Source organism: Quercus lobata, chromosome 3 (genome assembly GCF_001633185.2).
Source record: "Quercus lobata isolate SW786 chromosome 3, ValleyOak3.0 Primary Assembly, whole genome shotgun sequence".
Taxonomy (NCBI): Eukaryota; Viridiplantae; Streptophyta; class Magnoliopsida; order Fagales; family Fagaceae; genus Quercus; species Quercus lobata.
In genome coordinates this window covers 29,999,324-30,026,436 of record NC_044906.1, presented here as the reverse complement: position 1 = coordinate 30,026,436, position 27,113 = coordinate 29,999,324, and the positions used below count along the sequence as shown (strand labels likewise).

Genomic DNA, 27,113 nt, shown 5'->3' with positions numbered 1-27,113 from the left:
CCTATTAGTTTGTGTAATGTGGTTTATAAGTTGATCTCCAAGGTTTTGGTGAACCGTTTGAAAAAGTTTCTAGCCAGGACTATTCCGAAATCTCAAAGTGCATTTTTATCGGGTAGGCTTATCTCAGATAATGTACTTGTGGCCTTTGAAACTTTGCATTACCTTAAAAGGAAAACAAATGGGAAGGTGGGTCAAATGGCACTCAAGCTTGATATGAGTAAAGCCTATGACAAGGTTGAATGGGAGTTTTTGGAACGAACAATAAGGCATCTTGGGCTTGGAGAACGACTGGTAAGGCTTATTATGTCTTGCATTAGTTCGGTTTCCTATTCCTTTCTTCTTAATGGGCAACCTATTGGTAATATCAAACCCAGTCGTGGTCTTTGCCAAGGTGATCCTCTGTCGCCTTACCTTTTCCTTATGTGTGCCATGGGATTACAAAGTTTGCTGGATAAAGCAGAAATGGATGGGCAAATTCGGGGAGTGGCTATCTGTAAAAATGGACCAAAAGTCTCACATTTATTTTTTGCAGATGATAGTGTGTTATTCTGCAATGCTAAAAAAGAAGAGTACCAAAAGATTCTTGATATCGTAGCAATCTATGAGAGGGGTTCAGGACAGAAAATTAATCGTGAGAAGACTAATATATTTTTTAGCTCTAACACCCCTCATGAGGTTCAAGCCCGGATTCAACAGATGTTGGGTGTCCCTGCTATTCGCCACTTTGAAAAATATTTGGGTTAGCCGACATTGGTGGGTAGAGCAAAAAAACAGAGTTTCATCTACATTAAAGAAAGGGTGTGGAAAAGGCTTTAAGGGTGGAAAGAAAAACTCCTATCTCAAGCAGGTAGGGAAGTACTAATTAAGGCAGTGATATAGGCGATTCCAACCTATACCATGAGTTGCTTTAAACTCCCTAAGGGGCTTGTTAGAGAACTGGAGGGTATGATTCGCAAATTTTGGTGGGGTTATAAAGGAGAGCATCAGAAAACTCATTGGGTAAAATGGGAGCAATTATGTGAAGTAAAAGAAGTTGGTGGCATGGGGTTCAAAGAAATTGAAAAATTTAATGATGCTTTATTCGCTAAACAAGTGTGGAGAATGATTAATAATTCTGAATCTCTTTGTCATCAAGTGTTTAAGGCTCGGTTTTTCCTGGATTGCTCCATATTAGATGCCAAAGAGTCCAAGTCAGGGTCCTACACATGGAAGAGAATTATTGGGGCAAGAGATGTGATATGCAAAGGGATGGTTTGGCGCATTAGGATAGGTGAGGCTGTACGAATTAAGGAGGATAGGTGGCTGCCTGGACGTGCAAATTGTTCAGTCATTCACCCCTTCCTTCTTTGGTTCCGGATGTGAAAGTTAGTACCTTGATAGATCAAGACACCGTTGCTTGGAAAACAGAGGCTGCGCAGCAACTGTTTCCGCCTCATGAAGCTGAAATAATTCTGGGTATTACTTTGAGCATTCGACGCCTTGTTGACCGCATTATTTGGGCACACACGCCGTCTGGTACGTTCACTACTTGTAATGCTTATAAACTATTGGTTTCCTGTGATGCATCTTCTAGTGTAGGTGGTTTTAATCCTGAAGCCCAGAAAAAATTTTGGAAGGGCATTTGGCAGCTCCGGGTCCCAAACAAAATCAGGCACTTTGTGTGGAGAATTTGTAACAATGCTCTGCCAACAATGGTGAACCTTCATCGGCGTTAGATTGTACCTAGTGCATCCTGTGCACTGTGTAATGTTCTTCTTGAAGACTCTCTTCATGCGGTTTGGTATTGTGAAGCCATTTCAGGTGTCTGGTCTACGTTGGATTGGTTTCACCAAACTGCACCACCACATCCCACTTCCGTCACTGAGCTACTTTCCAGTTTTCTGTGCAACAAAGAGGAGTTTAGAGCAGAGATTTTCGTGATCATGGTGTGGTTACTATGGAATAGGTGTAATGCAGTCCAGTTCGGTCACCCGCCTCTTCCAGTGGCCAGTATTTGCAGTTCTGCAGGTAGTTATTTGCAGGAGTTTCTTCAAGCTTAGAACGATGTGCCTGAATCGCCCCGTCCTCCTCACATGCAGCAGTGGCAACCTCCGGATCCCCAGTGTTTCAAAGTAAATTTCAATGCTGCTTTGTTTCGTCGCTCATACTTGGCAGGCATTGGGATCATTGCCCGTAATCATGATGGTGAAGCTATGGGTGCTCTGTCCTCGCCCATTCCAATGGCCCAGTCCGTGGCAGATTTAGAAGCCTGAGCATGCTTGAAGGCTGTTCAGTTTGCATTGGAAATTGGCCTCACCCGAGTTGTGTTTGAAGGAGATTCTGCAGTCATCATCAATGCTCTTCTTCACGGTGCGGGTGAACTGGCTAGTTTTGGAAACATCTTGGATGATATTTGTTTACATTCCTCTGTTTTTCAATTTGTGGATTTTGTTCATGTTATTCGTAATTGTAATTTAGTGGCTGATGCTCTTGTTAAGAAAGCTAAGTCAAACGTTGGGGCTCAGGTATGGTTGCATGTTTGCCAACTGATATTTCCCCTTTAGTTTTGCATGATGTTCACTAGTTTTGGGTTGATGAATAAAGTTTCCCAGGTCTCTGATCTGGCTTCTCAAAAAAAAAAAAAAAAACTTTTGGTATGTGGTGGAGAATTGGTTTGTAATTATAAAGGAATGTGTGTGGTGAAAACAATGAGGTGTAAATATGAAAGGGATGTGTCCGTGTGTGGTGGAAAATTGGGTTATGATAATTAGAAAAAATTACGATAAGATACTTTTTTTTTTTTTCATTTTAGAAAAATTTAAAAAAAAGGCTAATGATAAATTAATGAATAATAATAAATAAAATTCTCTTAAAAAAAGAATAATAATAATCCCAATAAAGGTAAAAGTAATGAATTTTTAAGAGAAAAAGTTAATGAGCTAAATTCATTCTAGATCACATAAATTTGATAAATTTCAAGACTAAGATAGATTTGGTAAATTTTAGATTTAAAAAAACAAAAAAAACTAGTACAAGAATACCATAAATTTGATAAATTTTAAATTATAATAAACACTAACAACTCACTATATTTTTACCTCAAGTTCTTCAAGAGATCCATTAAAAAAAAAGACCACCCAAAGATTTAAAGAAATAATATTTAAATGAGATAGAGAAAGGATAGAGAGCCTAGTCAATGTAACTATTCATTTTCTAAACAATACAAATATTTGGAGAAGCTATTAAAGATGCTCTTATACACTCTACTGTTCATTGATTGTAAAATTAAAGCGAAACTATACTGTTGGTCCTTGAAATTTATATACTAAGCGCTTTTGGTCCCTCAAATTTTGAATGAGCACAATTGGTCCCTAAAGTTGAAAAAATAAGTTCTATTAGTCCTTCCATTAACATGAGTTATTTTTTTGCCTATGTGTCTAACAAAATATTGATGTAGCATTTTTTTAACGACATTGCGAATGCCATAGTTGTGCCACATCAGTTATTTAAAAACTAAATTGCCCCATAAGATTTAGTTTTACTAATCATATTAGTTTTCCAAAACTAAACATCGATAAGAATTTAAAAATTGATTAAAAAAAGAATTTAAAAGGTAAAAAAAAAAAAAAAAAAAAACTAAAAACTAAGACAACCATATTTTAAAAAACAAGTAGCAGTAGGCAGCAATGGAGAGAGGTTTGTGTGGAATGCATAATTTTAGAATCTTAAGTTCAGATCAACAAGTCAAAGGGGAGAGGCTAGTTAAATGCTTAGATGCATGTGTTTTGCTGGAGGGTGAGGTGAGAATTTCAGTGTTTTCAAGACGTAGCTATGGGAGATGATGAAGCTGAATCCCCAATTTGGGTGCAGTTCAAGATTGGAGCTGCTGTGAGGAAGAAGTCTAGAGTCAATGATGAGATTAGGGATTTTTGAAGATTTGGATGTTTTAGTTTTTTATTTTATTTATTCTTATTTGTGTTTAATTTTTAAAAATAAAATGAATTAGTAAAAATATATCTAATGTGGCAATTCCGTTTTTAATAACTTTTTTTTTTGAGTAATAACTGATGTGGCACAATTATGACATATTTCTGTCATTAAGGCTCCGTTTGGGAGCTCATAAGGGAATGAAATGAAATGATCATAAGGGAATGGAAAGGAATGAAATTAAGTAACCTTGATTGGATGTTTTAAAATGAAGGAATGGAAATAAATGAAAATGAATGAAATGTAAGTAATCTTGTTTGGGAGCAACATGGAGGGAATGGAATGGAATCATTTTATGACAATATTACTATAAGACCCCTATTTTAAAATAAAAAGTTAAATATATAGGGGTATTTTAGGAGTTTTAGTAAAAAAATCATTAAATTTAATTCTATTCCCTCCAATTCCTCCCAATTTCGAAGGGAATGAAAATTTAAGATTTTAAGGGAATAGAAAGGAATGAGTGTTCCCTCATACCCATTCCATTCACTCCCACTTAAACTCCCAAATAAGGGAATGAGCTTTCCATTCCCTCTATTAAAACTCCCAAATAAGGGAATGGAAGAATATTCTAAAATTATTCTTTTCATTCATTTCCATTCCATTCCCTCCTCCCAAACGAGGCCTAAAAAAATGCGACATCAATCTTCCCTTAAACACATAAGTAAAAAAAATATTAACAAAATAATCAATAGTACTCTTTTTTTTTTTTTTTTAAATTAAGGAACTAACTATGCTCATTCAAAACTTGAAAGACCAAAAACGCTAACTAGGTAAACTTTAGGACTAACAATGTAGTTTAACCTAAAATTAAATTAAATTAAATTCTATAATTATCTTATTACATTTTTTTTAAATATGATAAGATAATTACATAAATATTTAAGAATAAATATAACCACACCTAATTAATTTTAATACCTATGTATAAATTCAACCAGAGTTTAGGTTTTCTAAAAAAAAAAATAAAAAAATAAGAGTTTAAGTGTGGTACTTAGACGCGTGTTTAGAATTCGTACCCAAATTAAATATCCTATTTTATTACTCACTCTGAGTCTCACTCTCTCTCCGTCTCTCGTCTCTCACCCACTCCCCTCTCTTCTCCCTTTCTCTCTCCTCTCTGTCTCTTTTCTATCTTCTCTCCGTTTCTCTCTCCTCTTTCTCGCCTCACTCACTCCTCTCTCTCAGTTTGAAGGCGGCGGCGGCGGCGGCAGCAACGATGGAGATGGGAGTTGGGACCAAAGCAAATCCCAGAAGTTGGTCATTCCAGGTAGTTTCTGGCCCTGCTGAGCATCCAAATTTCACATTTCTGGACTGCATCAACTTGGGTGATTTTCAACCTCAAGTTCTCATTGAAATCTGGATTTTTACCACCGCATTTAATGATTCTAGTTGAGAGAGTCTCATCTGGGTTATAAGCAAGAGAAAATTTTGCGTAGACATCTTGGTTATCATAGATACATATGTTGTGAAAGTTTCTAGCATGATGAACATAAATGTCAAGAATCCCTGAAAACTCGGATTCATCATCAGAATGATGACTCATTCTGTTTGAAATTGGGTCATAACGGAACCCAGTGGTTTGATTGAATGAATCTGTATTGTAAAATGGTATGATATGATTGGTAAAGTAGTCTTAAAATGATAAAATGAGATAATTTTTTTGAAGCAGACGTATGTGAAGGTGGGCCCTCTAAGACAACTTAGACTTAATCTCTGCGTGGGAGGTATTGTGCATATCAGATTCCTTCAGCCATTCAAAATAGTAAGTTAGGCACATTTTCAAACAATTAAGAAAACTAACATCTCGAGTTTTAGAAACTCGAAATCCACATTATAACTCGAGTCCAAAAGACTCGTTTTGTAAGTGTGAAAATCTTATATAGATCTCGAGTTTTTAACACTCGATTTTCATGCAAAAAAATTTTACCTATAGTGGCGTTTTTAAGCCTTACAGTGACGTTTTAAAGCCCTATAGCGGCGTTTTTCTGCAAAAAAATTTTTATAAGTACAGGTTTAGGGGTCCTATAGTGGCGTTTTTAAGACCTATAGTGACGTTTTACAGACCTATAGCGGCGTTTTTTCTCAATTAATGGAAATGGAGTTTTTAAAACTCGATTTTCAGCCTGATTTTTTTCCCACTTTAACTTAATCCACTTACAAATCGAGACTTAAAAACTCGAGTTTTATCTTGGAACTCGAGTTTTAGACACTCGAGATGCTAGTTTTCAAAATTGTTTTGAAATGTGACAATTAACTAAATTTTTTAATATTTATTGTTATTTAGAAAAAAAATTCCTCTGCATGGAGTAAGAACATTGGTTTCTAAAAAATATCTCATTTTATCGTTTCAAAAGCTATTAATTTGATTGCACTTCCAGGTCTTGACTGGAGCAGCCTACATCTGTTTACTGGGTCTCTTCTCCAGAATCAGCAATTTGCTCTTTCATCAGTAGTCTCTTTGTGTTTGTGTTTGTGTTATCAGTCAAAAAGAGTTCCTTTTCTTGATTATCAAAAAAAAATCAAAAATAAAAAAGAGTTCCATTTCCAATTATGGCTCGGGCTCTTGTTTCTACCATCATTGACCAGCTTGGTTCACTCATTGCTTCAGAGTTCAAGGACCGGCTTGGTTCACTTTTTGCTTCAGAGGTCACGTCCATTGTAAATGTCGAGGAAGAAGTTGAAAAGCTTAAACTCAAATTCCAAGCAATCCAGGCAAAGCTCGACGATGCAGAGGAAAGGCAAGTGAAGGAGAAAGCTGTGAAGCTTTGGTTAGAAAGGCTCAACGACGTATCCTATGAGATGGGCGACGTGTTGGATGAGTGGAACACTGCCAAGATCAAAGCAGATATTGAGAAAAAAGAAGAAGCTGAAACTAGTACTGCGAAGAGGAGGAAGGTATTGTCCCTACCCAGCTTGAATTCCTCAGTTTCTACTGTTTTTCAGCGTCGTGATATTGCTCTTAAGATAAAAGAAGTTATGCTAAAGTTAGATGAGATTGACAGAGAGGGGGATATGTACCAGTTTGTACTGACTAGTGGCAACGAAGAAGTTGTGAGACCACCAACTAATTCCCATGTAGATGTGTCAAACATTCTAGGTCGTGATAAGGTTAAGGGTGATCTAGTGAGCATCCTATTGGGCAGGGGTAGTGAAGAAGAAAGAAGTCCTCATGTCATCTCTTTAGTGGGCATGGGTGGTGTTGGAAAAACTACTCTTGCCCAACTAGCATATAATGATAGTGAGTTGAATTCAGCCCATTTTGAGAAAAAAGGGTGGGTTTGTGTTTCTGATCCTTTCAATAAGTTTATGGTTGCCAAAGCAATCATTCAAGCTTTTGAAGGTGATGACTCCAACATTACTCAATGGCCGAGTCTAATGGATAAAATGTGTGAATTGATTCGGGGAAGGAAGCTTTTTCTTGTCTTTGATGATGTATGGACTGAAGACTCCACGTTGTGGGAGCCATTCAAACTTGCACTCCAAAATGCTGCCCAAGGAAGTAGAATTCTAGTCACTACACGCAAAAATAGAGTTGCAGACATTATGGGAAGTGCAGCAAGGATCAATTTGGAGCAATTGTCTGATGATGACTGCTGGATGATTTTTAGTACAATAGCCTTTTCTGACAGGGATTCTATGCAATGTAAGGAATTAGAAGACATAGGTAGGAAAATATCAAACAAGTGCAAAGGCTTGCCCCTTGCTGCAAGAACTCTAGGGAGTCTCATGTGCTTCAAGAGTCGGAAGGAACAATGGGAGATGGTTTTTTATAGCAGATTGTGGGAATTACAAGACGTTGAAAGAGGTCTTTTTGGGCCATTGTTAATGAGTTATTATGATTTGCCCTCACCACTGAGACGATGTTTCTCATATTGTGCTGTCTTTCCAAAAGATTATTTCTTTTCTAAGGAGGATTTGATATCTATGTGGATGGCACAAGGTTATATTAAGTCGAATGCAAACAAGGAGAGAATCGTGACAAGAGATTACTTTGAAATTTTACTCGTTCGCTCTCTCCTCCAAGTTTTGGGGGATAATGGATATGCTGACAATTTTATGAAGTTCAAAATGCATGATATAGTGCATGACTTGGCACAGTTCATGGCAAAAAATGAATGCATGACAATCAATGGTTACGAAGAGTCGGGGTCAATTCTTCAAAATGCTCGGCATTTGTATTTAGAAATTCCAAATCATGCTCAAATTCCCAAGTCCATCTATAGCGCAAAAACTCTACGCACCCTCATCTTTGTAGGTTATAGTGATCGTAAATTGTCCGGGTTGTTCCAGCATTTTAGACGTTTACGGACATTAACTTTGAGTAGTCGATATGGTAAGTTAAAGGAAATTCCGGATGCAATAGAAAATTTGATACATTTAAGGTATCTCAAAATACGTAATTACCATGGAGACAGATTACCTGAAAACATCTGTAATCTATGCAATCTACAAATTTTGAAGATTAAAGTTGGTAGTGAAGATGGGTTCATAAAATTACCGCAGGGGATGAGTAAACTGATTAACTTAAAACATCTTAACTGATTAACTTAAAACATCTTATTTTGAAAGAAGAAGGTTATTGGACCCATCAGTTTGAGTTTCCAAGAGGGATTGGGAGATTGAGTTCTCTTACAAAATTAAGTCGTTTCTATGTAGGTGGCAAGGATGATAACCAAAGATGTGAACTCGGAGAATTAAAAAATTTAAACCACCTTCAAGGAACTCTTAAAATATATGGACTGGGGAACATGGTAGATGCATTTGAGGCCAAGAATGCAGAGCTCAAGAAGAAGATAGGACTTCATGATTTGGATCTAAATTTTTTTGGAGATAACTTAGAGAATCATGGAGGAAGAATGGAGACTGATGTATCAGTTATGAATGCCTTAGAGCCACCTCCAGGCTTGGAGAATTTAGCAATTCATTGGTACTGTGGCACCACAATGTTCCCTAATAATTGGATAATGTCCCTAGCCAAATTGAAAAGGCTTACTTTGAGAGGTGGCCTAAATTTAGAGCGTTTACCTCCTCTGGGAATGCTTCAATTCCTTGAATATTTAGGGATAGGTTACGATTTTCCATTAAAAAAGGTGGGTGTTGAATTTTTGGGAATAGAATTTGAAAACAAGAAAGACAGCATGATAAAAATATTCCCAAATTTGAAAACTCTCCGGTTTATGTGTTTGCACAAGTGGGAAGAATGGATTGGGGTTGAAGGGCAAGAAGAGGAAGATTGTATTATTATAATGCCCCGTCTTCAAAAGTTGGTTATTCACCAGTGCCCAAAGTTGAAGTCGCTGCCGGACTTCCTTTTTAAAACTTCATTACAGGAGTTTCAAGTGAATAGCAGCTCAATTCTCCAAAAAAAAAAAAATCAATTAATATTCTTATTTTCTGCCAAAATTTCCCACTGGGAAATAATTACTAACAATCTAGGTTGATGTATATACCAAATTCTCAATAACTTGATTAGGTTATTTCATGTACGGTTTAATGTTTATGTGGATCTTGCCCATTTTCTTCATTTCAGCGATGATGAAGAAGAGTTTGACCAAGAATAGCATGTCTGATGACGAAGAAGAGGGCCAATGATCTTTGTGGTTCACAAATTTCAGCTACAAGTAGAGATTTATGTGTGTCTGTATTGCTGAAGTTCATTCTTGGATTGATTAAGTGTTGCAGAAGTCTGATCCAGTCACAGGTAATTTCTTCCATATTAGAATAAATTATTAATTAATTATCCTGCTTATCTCTCAAAAACAAGTTAATCACAAAATTGTGCAATATCCATCAACGTAACATTGTTATATCATATATATTTGTGATATATATAATATATGTGATGAGAAATTTGGAAGTTTGTTGTTTCTTATCTTCTCTTTTAAAGGTATATCTACATATTCTTCTTAATCTTCTGTTCGGAGATAGTTTTTTCTTACTGCCTTGTCCGTCCATAAAAACCTCATGCTAAGGATTTACTTTGTTGGCCTCATTTTAAACCAGACATCAAATTCTGAAATGTGAGAAAGCATATTTTGTGCTTGAGCAAATATTTTGCTCTTGTTCAGTCTAGACATCCATGAAAGATCTTTCTTGTGCTTTGGGCCTCATTCAATCCAAACATCATATCATAGGGCTTTTTGTAGAGAGCTGTGCTATGACTTCAAAGATGCAACACAAAAGCTTAATCTGGCATGCTGGTTTTCTTTAGTAGTCAATCTGATTTGGTGACACATGAAAAGCAATCTAGGATCTGTACATACTTCTTTATCTTTATTTTTCAACTCTTGACATGTGCTCTTTTCTTGTCTTAGAGTTTGAAGTGTTTTGTTACATGGAAGGGTGAATTACAGGGGGTGACCATCAGGCAAGTAGAAGAACTACAAATACATTGGCTTTGTTAGTTCGATTATATACTCTTCTAATGTAAGGTTTATCTCAATATTTCTGCTCAATCATTTATGTGATTTTCCTTATCATTTTCTCTTTCCATAATAACCTCAAGCTAAATATTTAACCGTCTTTTGGCCTCATTTTAACCAAACATCAGATCCTGATACTTGGGAAGTACATTTTGTGATGAAGCATATTTTCTCGAATGAATTCACATTTGAGAAAAGGCCACAGAAAAAAAACTTCTTTATCATTTCATATTGCAGCAAGTGTATTGAGAATTGCACTAATCTAATTCAAACAATTTAGGCACTGATTTTTACTGCTAATGTCAATCTTATGCCAAATATAGAATTTAAGCCCAATTGTTACATAATTAGGCAATGAACATAAGTATGCATGGATAAACAAAAAATCAATAACCCATAAAAACACCAAAGTGTTAATGAAGAGGAAAACCCGAGAACAAGGCAAAAAAACCTCTCCGGGGCATCACAGCACCAAATGATCCACTAATGAGAATAGTAGTTGTACATATTACTTACAAGACCCTCCAAGCTAAGTAGTAACTAACTAACTATGTACTTGAGCCTTCAACTCCTACTAGCAACTGATTCCTTGAATCCTTTCTTCTCACTAGCCTCCGTATCTGCAATTGAGCCTCCAATTTCAATCTCCAATTCTCCTTGGCAATTTTGAGACTATTCCAATGATTCCCAAGCTCCAATCAACACCAAAACTCTGAAGGTAGTAATGAGTGTGATGGTCTTAAATCTCCTCTCATGAAATTTGACAATTTGAGAGGGAGAAGGTAGAGAGATTGATGAGGGTTAAAGATCTAGGGTTTTTTGGTACTATCTAGCTCTACAGATAGGAATTGGGTGTGCAAAATTTGTAGAAAATGGGATCTTATATTGTGAGGATATGGACTAGAATACCAGAGAAAAAATAACAGAATTGTCTCAAGTTCTCACAATTTTGCTTGTACTAGAGGGAGGCAAATAGAGAGGCGAACTATCTATCCAACTGTTTTTCAAAATTTGATTTCACATCACATTTTGCCTAATGCTGCCAATTTTGGTAGGAGTGAAATTCTGCCGCTTCCAACTTCTATTTCAACACTTGTGGCACTTCACCTCACCATCCCAATACAAATAACAACCCACATAATTACTTGAAAATGATAAAATTTAAGATCAATAGTTACAAATAATTTTTTTATCTAATTGTCCAACCACTAAAAGTCCTAACATGCATAATGGCACATTTCCTGTGTATTCCATGTTATATGGTGGAAGGTGACAGGTGACATAGTTGTACAATATTCAACTTATGTAAATTCTATCCTTATGTTTTAGGGTTTGGAATTTGGTTTGCTAATTTTCATGGTTGCCTTATGTTTGGGGGGAGGGAGAGGGTGGGATTAGTGTACAGATTTCAGAGATTGAATACAAAACCATGTAGTTTTCTTGTCCTTGTGATTCAAGAGTTTCCTGCATGTAAGAGGGGGAAGAGTGGGGTTTTAGCACTAGGAGTGGAGGGGATGGGCATGGGCTGAGAAGTCAATAATATGTTAATAATAAAAAATAAAAAATAAAAAGCAGAAGGAAGAAGGTAACTTTATATTCATCTTTCTCATCTTCTGATGCTGTTGTATTTGCTGTTTAACCCATAGTCAATAACTTTTCCAACCCTCAGGGTCATAGGAATGTTTTGGTCTCATTCATTTGGAACGTAATGCAAAATTTTCTGTTCCCATTTGGCCTCATTCAATCTACCATAGTGCAAAAGGCTTATGTACAAAATGCTCTATTATAACTTTAAAGATGCTATAAACAAGCTTAACCTATAATCTAGGTTTTTTTTTTTTTTTAAATAACCTGTAATCTAGTTTGCTTTAGTAGTCTATCTGGGTTAGTGACATATGAAAAAGAAAACTAGTTAATTTTTTAATAACACCTTTACTCAGCCTTACATCCATAATTTTGTATTCTTGAAACCTGTTTTCAATCAACAAGTGATAATTCATTTTAAGAAGAAAGAGAGAAACCTTCATAGCTCGAACCTATAATTGCTAATCATCTAGTCTTAATGTTATAGGGTTATTTATCAAGTTCCTAAATCAGTAAATTGTGCCTTTTCATTGTCTCAAAGGCATAAGTGTTTCATGGCATGGGGGAGTGCATAGAATGATCACCATTAGATATGAAGATGTCAAATGTCTTGGGTTCATTAGTTGGATTAATAATCAGTCTTGGTATTGAATCAATTTCTTATTGGTTTTTTGTGACTTCTTTGCTTTTTTTTTTATTTCTATCGTGTCTCACTCTTGGAGTTTTCTCGACAGTTTAGTTTGTTTCCTTGAGGATATACGTAATTATAGAATACCAAACAAATTAATGTACTCTATTTTATTTGCTTTTATCTCTAAATTAGTTATTGAATTTCCATTTTAAAATGCACCACAACAGTTTATCTATTATTGCCTTTACTTTTATGCAAATCTGTAAAACTAAAATTCAAGATATGCTTGCAATTTAAATCTTTAGTATTAGACACAGATTAATTGCAATTTGCAATAAAGGCCAAACCATAGCAATAGTACAAGTCTGAAAACTTACGTGAAAATTTTGCATAGTCAGAAAATATGCTTAGTTACATCTAATGGAATGCATAAACAGAAATTGTAGTCTAATTAGCCTTTTGAAACTCTGTAGCTTACCTTTATATATTTTCAACCTATTGAAAAGAAAGTTCCTTAAAACTGGGCTGTCATCTTAATTTGATTATTTTCTTAAGAGATTAATTATGAATTGGAGCATTGCATACTTTCTAGAAAAAACAGAATGAAATATAGTGAAAATGGAAATTGGCTTTCATTTTTTTCTATTACAAAATCTATAGAAGAAAATGGGGAATGCGATACACTTTGTAGCCAACAGACTCTGAGCTATTTTTTTTGGAGGTAGTGATCCTAGAAGTTGCACTAGAGTGTATGTTTAGTACTACAACATAATCTTACTTGCAAATCATGACAAAATTGTCGTATGCTATCTGTTTTATCCTCTTATTCCTTCAACTTGTTTATTGTTGCAGGTTGAACTCAAAACTATGGTCCATAAGGGTAACCGCATTTTGCTTAAGTGGTAAATGGTCATGCAAATAACTGACAATTTATTTAGCACCATAATAAGGACAACAGGAGGTTTTAGTGACACCTTTGAAACTGTCTACAGCATTCACCTTTTCATTGTGGTTTTCATAGTGGTAGTAGAGCTTGCATATTATATCATATAGTGATAAATGATAGTGAGATAAGTAATTGATCAGCTTCTGGTTTTTTGTGGTGACATTATATTTCTTCCTAGTGATTTAAAATTCTTATATTTTTCCAGATTTGTTGAGAACTAAAGTTGTAGGCATTATCTTAAGTGTTGTAATCTTTATTTTATTAAAGTGAATTAATTGGATTTGTCTCATGGTTTTTCACTCTACATTAGAGGGTTTTTCACATAAAATTTGGTGTATTCTTTCATGTCTAATCACTTGCGTGATTTGTAATATACTAATCTCTGAATTATTCAGTTTAAACAAAACGTGGAGGTTTTAGAACTTCCGATGTCCCAACAATTGTTTTTCTTTATTTTTCAGTTAAGATAGTTTGCAGGTAACATATATTGAATGCCATGCCTCGTGATATTTACAACATTTGACCTTAATAGATAGTATTTGTTTACAAAACTTGCTAGTTTTGACAGTTCACAGTAGCAAGTTGCCAAAAAATTTGGCTTTGGCAACATTGATGTTGGACATTTTTTGGAGTTTGAGGCTGTAAGGGCGGATTTTGGGGCCCAGGCCCAGTGAGCAGGCGACTCTGGCCTAAAAAACCCTCAATAATGAATTTGTAGAAAGTGGGTCGAAGAACTAGGTCAAGACAGAGTGCACGTAATTGTCAGTAAGCCATGCAACCATGTAAACGTGGGAACGTTTTATTAAGCTTCCTGGGATAGCAGTTCATGAAACAACAACTTGAACTTTTCTTATAGAACTTCTCTCTTTTTCTCTCTCTTTTCCTTACTTTTTGCTCTCTCTGGCTTCCGATCCCCTGATCATGGGGGTTTTCTTCTCTTATATAGCATCCTTCGAATGATAATGGCCCTACACTTGTTGATCGTCTGGGCCTCTACTTGAGTGCCTGTTCCATAAGACATCATCCTCTTTTTCTGTGAGTTGCACTGGCCAAGATAGTACTGTTCTCCTGTCCTCTCCACATTAATGCGGCTGAAAAAGTAGCTTTCTTGTATTTAATGCGGCAGTTGTGGTTGCCCCCCTGTGCGTTCAGCATTTTCCTTCGATTTGGGACGATTTCCCTCTATGTGAAGGGTTTGTGTTGGAGTCCCACTTGATGCGTCCGAGGAGACGTTCCTCCTCGGACGCCTCTTAAACGGGCCTGACCCGGCCCAACAGGGTTGGGCTGGAAGCCCTCTGGCCATGTCCTCACTTCTTGTCATGATTGGGCCCCGCATGGGTGCCAAGGCCCACTGTTGACTGGTGAACTTTACCCCCACAATAGCCCCTCAAAATTCCGACTCTTTCTTCTTGATCCGAGGAGGAGAGGTGGGATTTTGATACCCACTGGATGGTTCACTGGGGACCTCTGTTTTGCACGTGCGGAGGCGTGCCCTCATGTGCCTTATTAATGCTGCAGGCATTCATTGGCCCCGGGGGAAGTAACCGCAGCTTTTGGAGCTTTACGCTCTCTTAATCCAACGGTTGGAAACCGGATCTACGGTGGACAACATTTCATTTACTCTAGGCGAGAGTGTGTCTGTCCAACTTCCTCTGAGTATATAAAGCTTTGGAAGGCGTTCCTTCCTCGCTTTTGACGAACACTCCAGTATTCAGAACACCTTAGAACCTTCTCCTTCAGCGCATTCTTACCTTCGCCGCCGTTCTCTTGAAGATTCCGTCAAGCGCTTTCCCGTAAGTGCACGCTTCTCCTTCGTTATTCTTCATTAGGCAGACTGCCTTCACGTTGTCTAGGATTAGAGGGGATGGGTAGGCTTGAAAAAATGGTAAATACTCCGGCCGGTATGGCGGGCTTCAGGGCGAAGTATCGTATTCCACCGGAGGTAGGTTTAGAGTATTGCCACCTGGAGGAAATTTTTTTCAGGAAAAGAACGGGGGAAGTCGCAATTCCAATGATAACCTTCGTGGAAGGAGGAATGACGATTCCAATGGGGAGAATAACTAGGGACTACCTACGTTGTCATAGGTTGGCCCCACACCAGTGCACCGCGACCCTGTTCCAGATCCTGGGGTACGCCGACGCCTTAAACGACCAGATGAACCTCGGCCTTTCATGGCACGACGTGATTCATCTTTATGAATGCCATAAGCTCGACGACTCATATTACCTAAAGTCCAGGACTGACGAAGTGAGGTTGATATCCTGTCTTCCCAAGTCCAGCAAAGGCTTGAAGGACGACCATCTGATCGTCTCCGGACCATGGCATGATGGCCTTCACTGTCCGACTAGGGCAGGAGAGCCAGGTGGGGTGTCATAGATTTAGCTTCCATGGGGAGGACCTTAGTTTCGAGCTCTTCCCCCTTTTTGCTTTTCTTTCTGTTCCTTTTTAAACTTGCTGGTTTGGTTGCATGCCTCCTCGGACTAACACAAACCCTTTAACGGCCTTTGCAGACAAGGAGCGAACATCTCCTCGGCTGAGCTGTGTCAACGTCCCGGCTCTAAACTTCCTCCTGCGATCTGAGATTTTCGTGAGTGAGGACGGACAATTGCGGTCGGCTCCTCTGATTTTGGACTACATTCCTCTCACTCGATCCTTGGTGGACCCCGGCCAAGCTATAAGGGCTGGCAGCCCCCTATTGGCACGTATTGATGTATCCATATCGGGGTTCCTCGCTTCAACAGACTTACCTCCTGTTCAGCTGCCTCCCCAACGTGCCTTTCCCCCAGTGGTTATCCCGGAAGAGGAGGCTAGTTCTTCGCATTCATCCTTGGAAGAACAAATAGACCAGTTCCATTTTCCCGAGGAAGGAGAAGTATCGGCCAAGGTAGTAGAGCTCTCAGACTCCGACGCCGATCTAGACCGTGCTTCAGCGGCTCCTGATACTGGTCTAGTCATCGCACAAGTTGACACCAGCGAAGAAGTTGAAGAAGAAGGAATGGACTTGAAGCCGAGGACAGGCCTCAGGGGCCTTCTATCAAACAGGAGCAAGGGGCAGTCCTCTAAGGATGTCCCAAAGGAACAAGCTGCTAATAAGGCTCCTGCTCCTCCTCTCCCTCCCTCCTCGTCGGACGCGCCGCTGCAGCCTATGCCTAACTTAAGGCGAAAAAGGCAGGTAGAGGAACCGGAGGAGGGAGAGATTGGCCGCGAGAAGGCCAGGCCCCAGAAGAAGGGCAAAGAAACGAGGGAGCCCCGTGATAAGAGGACTAGGTCCACTGATACTCGAGACGAGGCAGCCACTCGTAGGGAACAACGAATATGGTCGCCGCGGATCGAACTGGACGCCGCCCCTGTTCCCTGGGATGCTACCCTATGGGAATCCCAACAAGAGTAGGCATCCTACCTGGCTGATGCCCTGCAGCAACCTCTTCTCTTGCCTCGTGATATGGAGGGGCTCAGGAAGACTCGTCAGCCAGAACTTTTCATGTCATTGAAGAGGGACATGGCTATGGTAAGTAGAATCTTCTATCTCGTCCCCATATTGTGCACCCTACTATCGTCTCGTTCTAATAGGGTTTTATTTACTTCTGGGCGCAGGTTACTTAACAAATTTTTGTTGCGGAGGAATGGGCCAAGAAGGCTCGCGAGGACTTGCATAAGGAGGCTCAGTCCCGCTATGCCGCTGAGAAGGCTACTGCTGACCTCAAACTGGATTTTGAGCGTCAGGATAAAGAAATGAAGGAGGTGAAGAAGGCTCATGCGAGCGCAGAGGCCGGCGTTAAGAATGCCGAAAAGCAAGCTGAGGAGCTGCGCGTAAAGCTCCGTCAATCTGAGGAGAAACTTACGGCGGAGCAGCAGGCGGTCTCTACGCTCAAGGCTGAGCTTGCAAGGACCAAGGAGGAGGCCCGTCTGGCTAAGGAGGCTGCTGAGAAGGCTGTAGCGGCCTCGTATGAGCGTGCAGTGCGTGATACTGAGGCTAGGATTGCCGAGGAGGTAGCCATTGTCTGCAGGGAATACATCACCACGTCCTGGAATGTAGCCCTGGATCGGGCAGATGTTCCAGCGGATTCTGATCTCAAGAAGGCTGAGAACATCTTCTTTCCAGAGGATGTACGCGAAATTCCTGACGAGGACGCCTCCAAAGAGCCTCTTCCAACTGACTCCTCTATTCTCGAGGCTGGGGGCAATGAGCAGTGCAGGACAAGCCACCCGAGGACAGCCTTTACATCAACGAGATTGTTGCACAAGCCAAGGAGGTTGCCCCGGGGACCCAAGTAGCCGATGATCAGCCCAATCCTGCTCAGGGCCCTTAGGAGACTAGTGTAGGATTTGTTAGTCTCGCCTTTTGTATCCCGTTTTGTTTTGCCTCATCAGGGTTTGTAAACAGAATTACTTTTGGGATTTTAATGATAAAGGTTATTTTCTTTCAAATATTATTGTTTACCTCCCTTTTTTTTTTTTTTTTTTTTTTTTTTTTTTTTTTTCTTTTTTTTTCCATTATGAATGGATGTCTATTCCATTGCTAACTGCTGACAACTGAACGTAAGTGAATGAATACGTGAATGGAACGATAGTTAATAATTAGCTGTATTAGCTGCGAACCTTATTTTCTCCAAGCCCCTGGTCCGAAGAGCCAGTTAGGATTTGGGCCCTATTTAACACTTAGGGAGAACAATGTCGTGGTTATTTCCCCCAAGTCTGCGGCCGAGAAGCCATGCAAGACCTGGGTTCTGTTTAACACTGGGCAAAGAATAGTTTATTGTTAATTCCCCCAAGCCTGTGGTCCGAGGATCCAGGCAGGACTTGGGTTCTGTTTAACTCTGGGTGAAAACCATTTTGTAGTTAATTTCCCCCAAGCCTGTGGTCCGAGGAGCCAGTTAATTTTCCCCAAGCCTGTGGTCCGAGGAGCCAGGCAGGACTTGGGTTCTGTTTAACTCTGGGTGAGAACCCTTTGCAGTTAATTTCCCCCAAGCCTGTGGTCCAAGGAGCCAGGCAGGACTTGGGTTCTGTTTAACTCTGGGTGAGAACCATTTGCAGTTAATTTCCCCCAAGCCTGTGGTCCGAGGAGCCAGGCAGGACTTGGGTTCTGTTTAACTCTAGGTGAGAACCGTTTGCAGTTAATTTCCCCCAAGGCTGTGGTCCGAGGAGCCAGGCAGGACTTGGGTTCTGTTTAACTCTGGGTGAGAACCATTTGCAGTTAATTTCCCCCAAGCCTGTGGTCCGAGGAGCCAGGCAGGACTTGGGTTCTGTTTAACTCTGGGTGAGAACCGTTTTGCAGTTAATTTCCCCCAAGCCTGTGGTCCGAGGACCCAGGCAGGACTTGGGTTCTGTTTAACTCTGGGTGAGAACCATTTGCAGTTAATTTCCCCCAAGCCTGTGATCCGAGGAGCCAGGCAGGACTTGGTTTCTGTTTAACTCTGGGTGAGAACCGTTTTGCAGTTAATTTCCCCCAAGCCTGTGGTCCGAGGAGCCAGGCAGGACTTGGGTTCTGTTTAACTCTGGGTGAGAACCGTTTTGAGTTAATTTCCCCCAAGCCTGTGGTCCGAGGAGCCAGGCAGGACTTGGGTTCTGTTTAACTCTGGGTGAGAACCCTTTGCAGTTAATTTCCCCCAAACCTGTGGTCCAAGGAGCCAGGCAGGACTTGGGTTCTGTTTAACTCTGGGTGAGAACCATTTGCAGTTAATTTCCCCCAAGCCTGTGGTCCGAGGAGCCAGGCAGGACTTGGGTTCTGTTTAACTCTAGGTGAGAACCGTTTGCAGTTAATTTCCCCCAAGGCTGTGGTCCGAGGAGCCAGGCAGGACTTGGGTTCTGTTTAACTCTGGGTGAGAACCATTTGCAGTTAATTTCCCCCAAGCCTGTGGTCCGAGGAGCCAGGCAGGACTTGGGTTCTGTTTAACTCTGGGTGAGAACCGTTTTGCAGTTAATTTCCCCCAAGCCTGTGGTCCGAGGACCCAGGCAGGACTTGGGTTCTGTTTAACTCTGGGTGAGAACCATTTGCAGTTAATTTCCCCCAAGCCTGTGATCCGAGGAGCCAGGCAGGACTTGGTTTCTGTTTAACTCTGGGTGAGAACCGTTTTGCAGTTAATTTCCCCCAAGCCTGTGGTCCGAGGAGCCAGGCAGGACTTGGGTTCTGTTTAACTCTGGGTGAGAACCGTTTTGAGTTAATTTCCCCCAAGCCTGTGGTCCGAGGAGCCAGGCAGGACTTGGGTTCTGTTTAACTCTGGGTGAGAACCATTTGCAGTTAATTTCCCCCAAGCCTGTGGTCGAGAGCCAGCAGGACTTGGGTTCTGTTTAACTCTTCGTGAGAAAGTTAATTTCCCCCAAACCTGTGGTCCGAGGAGCCAGGCAGGACTTGGGTTCTGTTTAACTCTGGGTGAGAACCATTTTGCAGTTAATTTCCCCCAAGCCTGTGGTCCGAGAAGCCATGCAGGACTTGGGTTCTGTTTAACTCTTGGTGAGAAAGCCTGTGGTCCGAGGAGCCAGGCAGGACTTGGGTTCTGTTTAACTCTTGGTGAGAAATTTTGCAGTTAATTTCCCCCAAGCCTGTGGTCGAGAAGCCATGCAGGACTTGGGTTCTGTTTAACTCTGGGTGAGAACCTTGGTTAATTTCCCCCAAACCTGTGGTCCGAGGAGCCAGGCAGGACTTGGGTTCTGTTTAACTCTGGGTGAGAACCATTTGCAGTTAATTTCCCCCAAGCCTGTGGTCCGAGGAGCCAGGCAGGACTTGGGTTCTGTTTAACTCTAGGTGAGAACCGTTTGCAGTTAATTTCCCCCAAGGCTGTGGTCCGAGGAGCCAGGCAGGACTTGGGTTCTGTTTAACTCTGGGTGAGAACCATTTGCAGTTAATTTCCCCCAAGCCTGTGGTCCGAGGAGCCAGGCAGGACTTGGGTTCTGTTTAACTCTGGGTGAGAACCGTTTTGCAGTTAATTTCCCCCAAGCCTGTGGTCCGAGGACCCAGGCAGGACTTGGGTTCTGTTTAACTCTGGGTGAGAACCATTTGCAGTTAATTTCCCCCAAGCCTGTGATCCGAGGAGCCAGGCAGGACTTGGTTTCTGTTTAACTCTGGGTGAGAACCGTTTTGCAGTTAATTTCCCCCAAGCCTGTGGTCCGAGGAGCCAGGCAGGACTTGGGTTCTGTTTAACTCTGGGTGAGAACCGTTTTGAGTTAATTTCCCCCAAGCCTGTGGTCCGAGGAGCCAGGCAGGACTTGGGTTCTGTTTAACTCTGGGTGAGAACCCTTTGCAGTTAATTTCCCCCAAACCTGTGGTCCAAGGAGCCAGGCAGGACTTGGGTTCTGTTTAACTCTGGGTGAGAACCATTTGCAGTTAATTTCCCCCAAGCCTGTGGTCCGAGGAGCCAGGCAGGACTTGGGTTCTGTTTAACTCTGGGTGAGAACCGTTTTGCAGTTAATTTCCCCCAAGCCTGTGGTCCGAGGAGCCAGACAGGACTTGGGTTCTGTTTAACTCTGGGTGAGAACCCTTTACAGTTAATTTCCCCCAAGCCTGTGGTCCGAGGAGCCAGGCAGGACTTGGGTTCTGTTTAACTCTAGGTGAGAACCATTTGCAGTTAATTTCCCCCAAGCCTGTGGTCCGAGGAGCCAGGCAGGACTTGGGTTCTGTTTAACTCTGGGTGAGAACCCTTTGCAGTTAATTTCCCCCAAGCCTGTGGTCCGAGGAGCCAGGCAGGACTTGGGTTCTATTTAACTCTGGGTGAGAACCGTTTTGCAGTTAATTTCCCCCAAGCCTGTGGTCCGAGGAGCCAGGCAGAACTTGGGTCGATCAAGTAACTGCACAGCAATACGGCATCAAATTTTACATCTTTCATTAATAACAGTACCTTTTCAGGTTGTTTACATTCCAAGGGCGTGGGACTACACGTTCATCCAAGTCTTCTAAATAGTAGACTCCTACGCCAGCTACGGAAGTGATGCGGTACGGTCCCTCCCAATTTGGTCCGAGCTTCCCCCATGCGGGGTTCCTCGCATTGCCCAAGACTTTCCTCAGTACTAGATCTCCAGGCACCAAGGGCCTGGGCTTCACCTTGGCGTCGTAGCCTTGCTTGAGCTTCTGCTGATAGTTAGCTAGGTGGACCATCGCGCCTTCCCTTCTTTCGTCGATGAGGTCCAAGCTCTTTTCTAGAAGTTTGTCATTGGTAGCGGGACAAAAGGTGGTGATCCTCTGGGTTGGGAAGTTCACCTCCAGTGGAATGACGGCCTCAGCCTCGTAGGTCAGTGAAAAAGGGGTCTCCCCTGTGGACCTACGAGGCGTGGTGCGATATGTCCATAAGACATGGGCTAGCTCTTCTACCCATCTTCCTTTTGAGTCATCTAGTCTCTTTTTCAGTCCGTTCAATATGGTCTTGTTGACGGCTTCTGCTTGGCCATTACTCTGGGGGTAAGCTGGCGTGGAATACCGGTTAACAATTCCCAGCTCGCTGCAGTACCTTCTGAAAGCTTTGCTATCAAACTGTAGCCCGTTGTCCGACACCAGGGTGTGCGGGGTGCCAAACCTGGTGACTATATTCTTCCAGAGAAACTTCTTGACATCGACATCCCTAATGTTTGCCAGCGCCTCCGCCTCTACCCATTTGGTGAAGTAGTCGGTGCCGACAAGAAGAAATCTTCTGTTCCCTGTTGCCTTGGGGAATGGACCGAGTATATCTAGGCCCCATTGTGCAAACGGCCAGGGACTGGACATCGGGTTTAGCTCTCCACCAGGCTGGTGTATGCTCGGAGCGAATCTCTGGCATTGGTCACACTTCTTCACGTAATCCATGGCTTCCTTTTTCATGCTCGGCCACCAATAACCCTGCGTTAAGGCTCTGTGAGACAAAGACTTACCCCCCGTGTGACTTCCACAAATTCCTTCATGTAACTCCTCCAGGATGAGTTCTGCAGCCTCTGGGTGCACGCATAGCAAGTACGGCCCTGAAAACGAGCGTCTGTAAAGCTTGGAGTCCTCCGATAACCAGAATCGGGTAGCCTTTCTCCTGATTTTGCCAGCCTCAACCTTATCGTCTGGCAAGGTGTCATGTTTTAAGTATAGAACGATAGGGTCCATCCAGCTCGGTCCTGCCCTGACGTTATGTATTCCAATCCCATTGGCCCTTTCTGTTGATGGACGGAGGACCTCTTCTACCAAAATGACTCGAGGTAGGGGTTGAGCCGAGGAGGGAGCCAACGTCGCAAGAGAATCAGCATGAGTATTCCCACTTCTGGGTACGTGCGTCAAGCGAAAGTGATGAAATTGGGACTGTAGGTGCTTAACCCGAACTAGATATTCCTGCATTCTTTCGTCCTTTGCCTCCATGTCCCCATTTATCTGCCCCACAATAAGTCTTGAATCCGAGAACATGTCTACGGATTTTCCCCCCAACTTCCGGATCATTCCCATTCCTTCCAGTAGTGCTTCGTATTCGGCTTCGTTATTCGTGGCTGAAAACCCGAGTCTCAATGACTTCTCTATGGTTATCCCTTCAGGTGAGAGCAGGACAAGTCCTAACCCTGAGCCCCTTTGGTTCGTTGTGCCATCGACGTGCGCTTTCCACCAGGTGTTTTCATGCTGGGAGACCGTGTTGATCATCTTCTCATCAGCCCCCAGTAAGTCCGACACTTCCTTTCCCTCTGATGCGGGCTCCGCAAACTCTGCCACCAGGTCCGCGAGGACCTGGCCCTTTATAGTGGTGCGAGGCATGTATTTAATGTCAAAAGCGCCCAATATAGTTCCCCATTTTGCAATTCTACTTGTGTAATCGGCACTGCGTAGGATGGATTTTAAGGGGAGTTGAGTTAACACCACAACCGTGTGTGCTTGAAAATAGTGGGGCAGTTTTCTCGTGGCCTGCACGATGGCCAGGATAGCCTTTTCGAGGGGGAGGTAACGGGTTTCTGCCTCCTGCAGCGATTTGCTAACGTAATAGACTGGTCGCTGTGTGCCGTTGTCTTCTCGGATCAGAACCAAGCTTACTGCATGTGGAGCCACTGCTATGTAGGCAAACAAAACCTCGTCGGCCTCGGGACTGGACATAATCGGTGGTTGGGTGAGGTACTCCTTTAGCTGTTGGAAAGCAGTAGCGCATTCCTCATCCCACTCAAATCCTTTCCACTTGTGCAATAGGAGAAAAAATGGCCTGCATCTATCTGCTGAGCGCGAAATGAAACGGTTTAAAGCTGCTATCATGCCAGTAAGCTTCTGAACTTCCTTTGGGTTCTGAGGAGGCTGCAAGTTATGAATGGCTCTTATTTGGTCAGGGTTAGCCTCGATGCCTCTGTGAGTCACCATATAGCCCAAGAACTTTCCAGATCCCACTCCAAATGAGCATTTGGTCGCGTTCAGCCGTAGTTTATACTTTCTTAGTGTTTAAAAAACGTCCCCGAGATCATCAATATGGTTGGGAGCCAGCTTACTTTTAACCACCATGTCGTCTATGTACACTTCAATGTTTTTACCCATCTGATGTTCAAACATCTTGGTCATCATCCTCTGATAGGTTGACCCGGCATTTTTTAGGCCGAAGGGCATTACTTTATAATGATAATTCCCAACTGGGGTGACAAAAGCAGTTTTCTCCTGGTCTTCGGCGGCCAAGGGTATCTGGTGGTAACCCTGAAAAGCGTCTAGGAAACTCATTCTGGGATGTCCGACAGTCGAATCTACCAACCGATCTATCCGGGGCATAGGGAAGGGATCCTTCGGGCATGCTTTGTTTAGGTCGGTGAAGTCTACGCAGACTCGCCATTTCCCGCTCTTCTCCCTCACCACCACCGTGTTGGCTAACCACTCGGGATAGAAGACCTCTTTGATAGCCCCTGCTTTCTTCAATCTTGTGACCTCTTCTATCACGGCGTCAGTATGCTCTTTCGATGGTCGTCTAGGGGCTTGCCTCTTAGGGGTTATGGCCGGGTTCACATTTAGGCGGTGGCAGATGAAATCTGGGTCTACCCCGGGGGGCCTCATAGGGGTCCCAAGCAAACACGTCTAAATTCTGTCGGAGGAAGGCAGTCAGTGCTGACTTCTCTTGGGGCGGCAATTCCGAGCCAATTTGAAAAAACCTCTCTGGGTCAGATCCGACGAGTACTTTCTCCAACTCCTCACAGCTCACCTCCATGGCTGGTCCTCCACTGCTCGCAGCTGGGACCGTAGTCATTAGCTGCTATAAGCCGCTCTCGGCCGACGTGGAAGTAACGCGATCCTGCTTCCGCAAGATTGCCGACACCATGCATTGCCTAGCAACCCCCTGGTTCCCTATTATCTCTTTGATCTGACCTCCCGATGGATACTTCACCTTTTGGTGCAGGGTTGATGACAGCCCTTAGGGTATGAAGCCACGGCCGGGCCACGATGGCTGTGTAAGGGGAATATGCATCCACGACAATGAAGTTTACTTCTACCACCTCCGAGTCTGTTTGCACAGGCAACCTAATCATGCCTTTTGGGATGACTACCTTTCCTTCAAAGCTGAGCAGGGGGGAATCGTATGGTAACAGGTCTTCCTGCTTCAAGTTCATTCCCTTATACAAATCAGGGTACATTATCTCCACCGCGCTGCCCTGATCAACTAACACCCTTTTGACGTCATAACCTCCTATCCTGAGCGTCACGACCAAGGCATCATCATGGGGTTGGATAGTCCCTTGTTTGTCTTCCTCCATGAACCCAATCAATGGCGTGGCGCCCACTCTAACCCTCTTGGGTTCCCTGTCATCTGGCTTAGTCGGGAGATTGCTCACTGACATTACCCTGAAGGGGACAGGGCCTGTCCTTCCAGGTGCGGCGAGAATGACGTTAATTGTGCCAATGGGTGGCCTCAACGCACTTTGTCTAGTTTCGTTGTTTGATGGTTCTTGCCATCCTTCAGAGCGATGCAGCAGATGTTTCAGCTTCCCTTCTCGGACGAGCCGGTCTAAATAATTCTTCAGGTTCCTGCAATCATCTGTAGTGTGGCCGGGCTCCTAATGGTATGCGCAATACAGGTTCTGATTACGCTTCGAAGGGTCGCCAGACATCTTGTTCGGCCACTGAAAGAAAGGCTCATACTTCACCTTCTCTAGGATTTTGAAAGGAGGTTCTCGGAACACGGCATGGACTGCCTGAGCCCCAGTAGATCCGGACTGCTCTACATAGTCCCTTCTTGGCCTGTTACTGTTGTTAAACCGTTCCGACCTGAAGTCCCTCCTCTCCTGAGGGACGACCTTCGCTTTACCCTTCCCCATATTCTGGTCCTCCTCGACCCTTTTATACTTGTCAATTCGGTCCATGAGTTGGTGCATGCTGGTGACTGGCTTTCCAGTGAGGGACTTTCTTAAGCCGTGCTCGGTCGGCAAGCCCCTTTTGAACGTACTAATAGCGACGTCATCATATTTCCCTTCGGTTTCGACCTCGTTATACATTTCCCAGTATCTATCCGAGTAGGCCTTCAACGTCTCTCCTTCCCGCACGGACAAGGATAGGAGGGAATCGAGGGGCCGAGGGACTCTAGTACTGGTGATGAAACGGGAACCGAAAGCCTGCGTCAGCTGTTTAAAGGAATCTATGGAATTCGGCTGGAGGGAATCGAACAATCTCATCGCCATAGGCCCCAAGCTAGATGGGAATATCCTACACATTAACGCCTCATCCCTGGTGTGGACGGCCATCCTCTGATTAAATTGGCTCACATGCTCCACTGGGTCGGACCGACCATTGTATATAGCGAACGTTGGTTGATGGAACCGCTGAGGTAGCGCTGCCCTCTCTATCCTGCGGGTAAACGGCGACTGGGAGATGCGATCCAGGGCCTTACTCATGGCATCATTGGCCAGGCCCTGGTAAGATGGGCTCTTGTGGCTGCGTTTACGGGGTCTCTCTTCCTCGTAGGAAAAGGTCTCGCTCGGGGGGGTGCTTGATCTTCGTCGATATTGATTATCCCCGTCACTGCTAGAGCCCGAGGAGGGTAAAGGACGTTTCCGCTGTGCTCGGCGCAACTTTTTCTTCAAGTCATCAATCTCTTTTCGTAAAGCCTTTCGATCGTCTTTTTCAGGGGATACATGACCCTTCCCCTTTGAACGGCTTTTACTCGTATAAGAGGTGTTCACGCTTCCCTCTCGTCTGTTATCTTGGTTGTTCCCTCGTTCGACATTTAGAAAATTGTCCTGCCGTTGAGAATCTACATGTCCAGTTTGGCGCGGGCCTAATCCTTCCATTTCTTGCCGTTGACTTGTCGAGACACAAATTCTTCCCACAGACGGCGCCAATTGTAAGGGCGGATTTTGGAGCCCAGGCCCAGTGAGCAGGCAACTCTGGCCCAAAAGACCCTCAACAATGAATTTGTAGAGAGTGGGTCGAAGAACTAGGTCAAGACAGAGTGCACGTAATTGTCAGTAAGCCATGCAACCATGTAAACGTGGGAACGTTTTATTAAGCTTCCTGGGATAGCAGTTCATGAAACAACAACTTGAACTTTTCTTATAGAACTTCTCTCTTTTTCTCTCTCTTTTCCTTACTTTTTGCTCTCTCTGGCTTCCGATCCCCTGATCATGGGGGTTTTCTTCTCTTATATAGCATCCTTCGAATGATAATGGCCCTAC

General features: G+C 42.7%; 2 protein-coding genes across 2 annotated transcripts; both read left to right on the top strand.

Moving 5' to 3' along the window:
* Positions 1 to 897: 897 nt before the first annotated feature.
* LOC115980704 lies at positions 898 to 3,912 on the top strand. Its single transcript, XM_031102928.1, has 4 exons — positions 898 to 1,270; positions 1,762 to 2,007; positions 2,314 to 2,504; positions 3,850 to 3,912. Exons 1-4 carry the CDS (start codon positions 898 to 900, stop codon positions 3,910 to 3,912), a joined length of 873 nt encoding a protein of 290 aa, XP_030958788.1.
* Positions 3,913 to 5,103: 1,191 nt separating this feature from the next.
* On the top strand, positions 5,104 to 8,511 carry LOC115980703 (putative disease resistance protein RGA3). The gene is made up of 2 exons (XM_031102926.1): positions 5,104 to 5,236; positions 6,578 to 8,511. The coding sequence occupies exon 2, from the start codon at positions 6,769 to 6,771 to the stop codon at positions 8,509 to 8,511; it is 1,743 nt and encodes a 580-aa protein (XP_030958786.1). The 5' UTR covers positions 5,104 to 5,236; positions 6,578 to 6,768.
* The last annotated feature ends 18,602 nt before the right edge of the window (positions 8,512 to 27,113 follow it).

Coding starts and splice junctions, on each gene's coding strand:
- LOC115980704 (XM_031102928.1), top strand. CDS start 898: ATGAGTTGCTTTAAACTCCCTAAGGGGCTTGTTAGAGAACTGGAGGGT. Junction 1,271..1,761: donor GGTTTGGCGCATTAGGATAG/GTGAGGCTGTAC, acceptor TTCTTCTTGAAG/ACTCTCTTCATGCGGTTTGG. Junction 2,505..3,849: donor AGTCAAACGTTGGGGCTCAG/GTATGGTTGCAT, acceptor ATTTGGGTGCAG/TTCAAGATTGGAGCTGCTGT.
- LOC115980703 (XM_031102926.1), top strand. CDS start 6,769: ATGGGCGACGTGTTGGATGAGTGGAACACTGCCAAGATCAAAGCAGAT.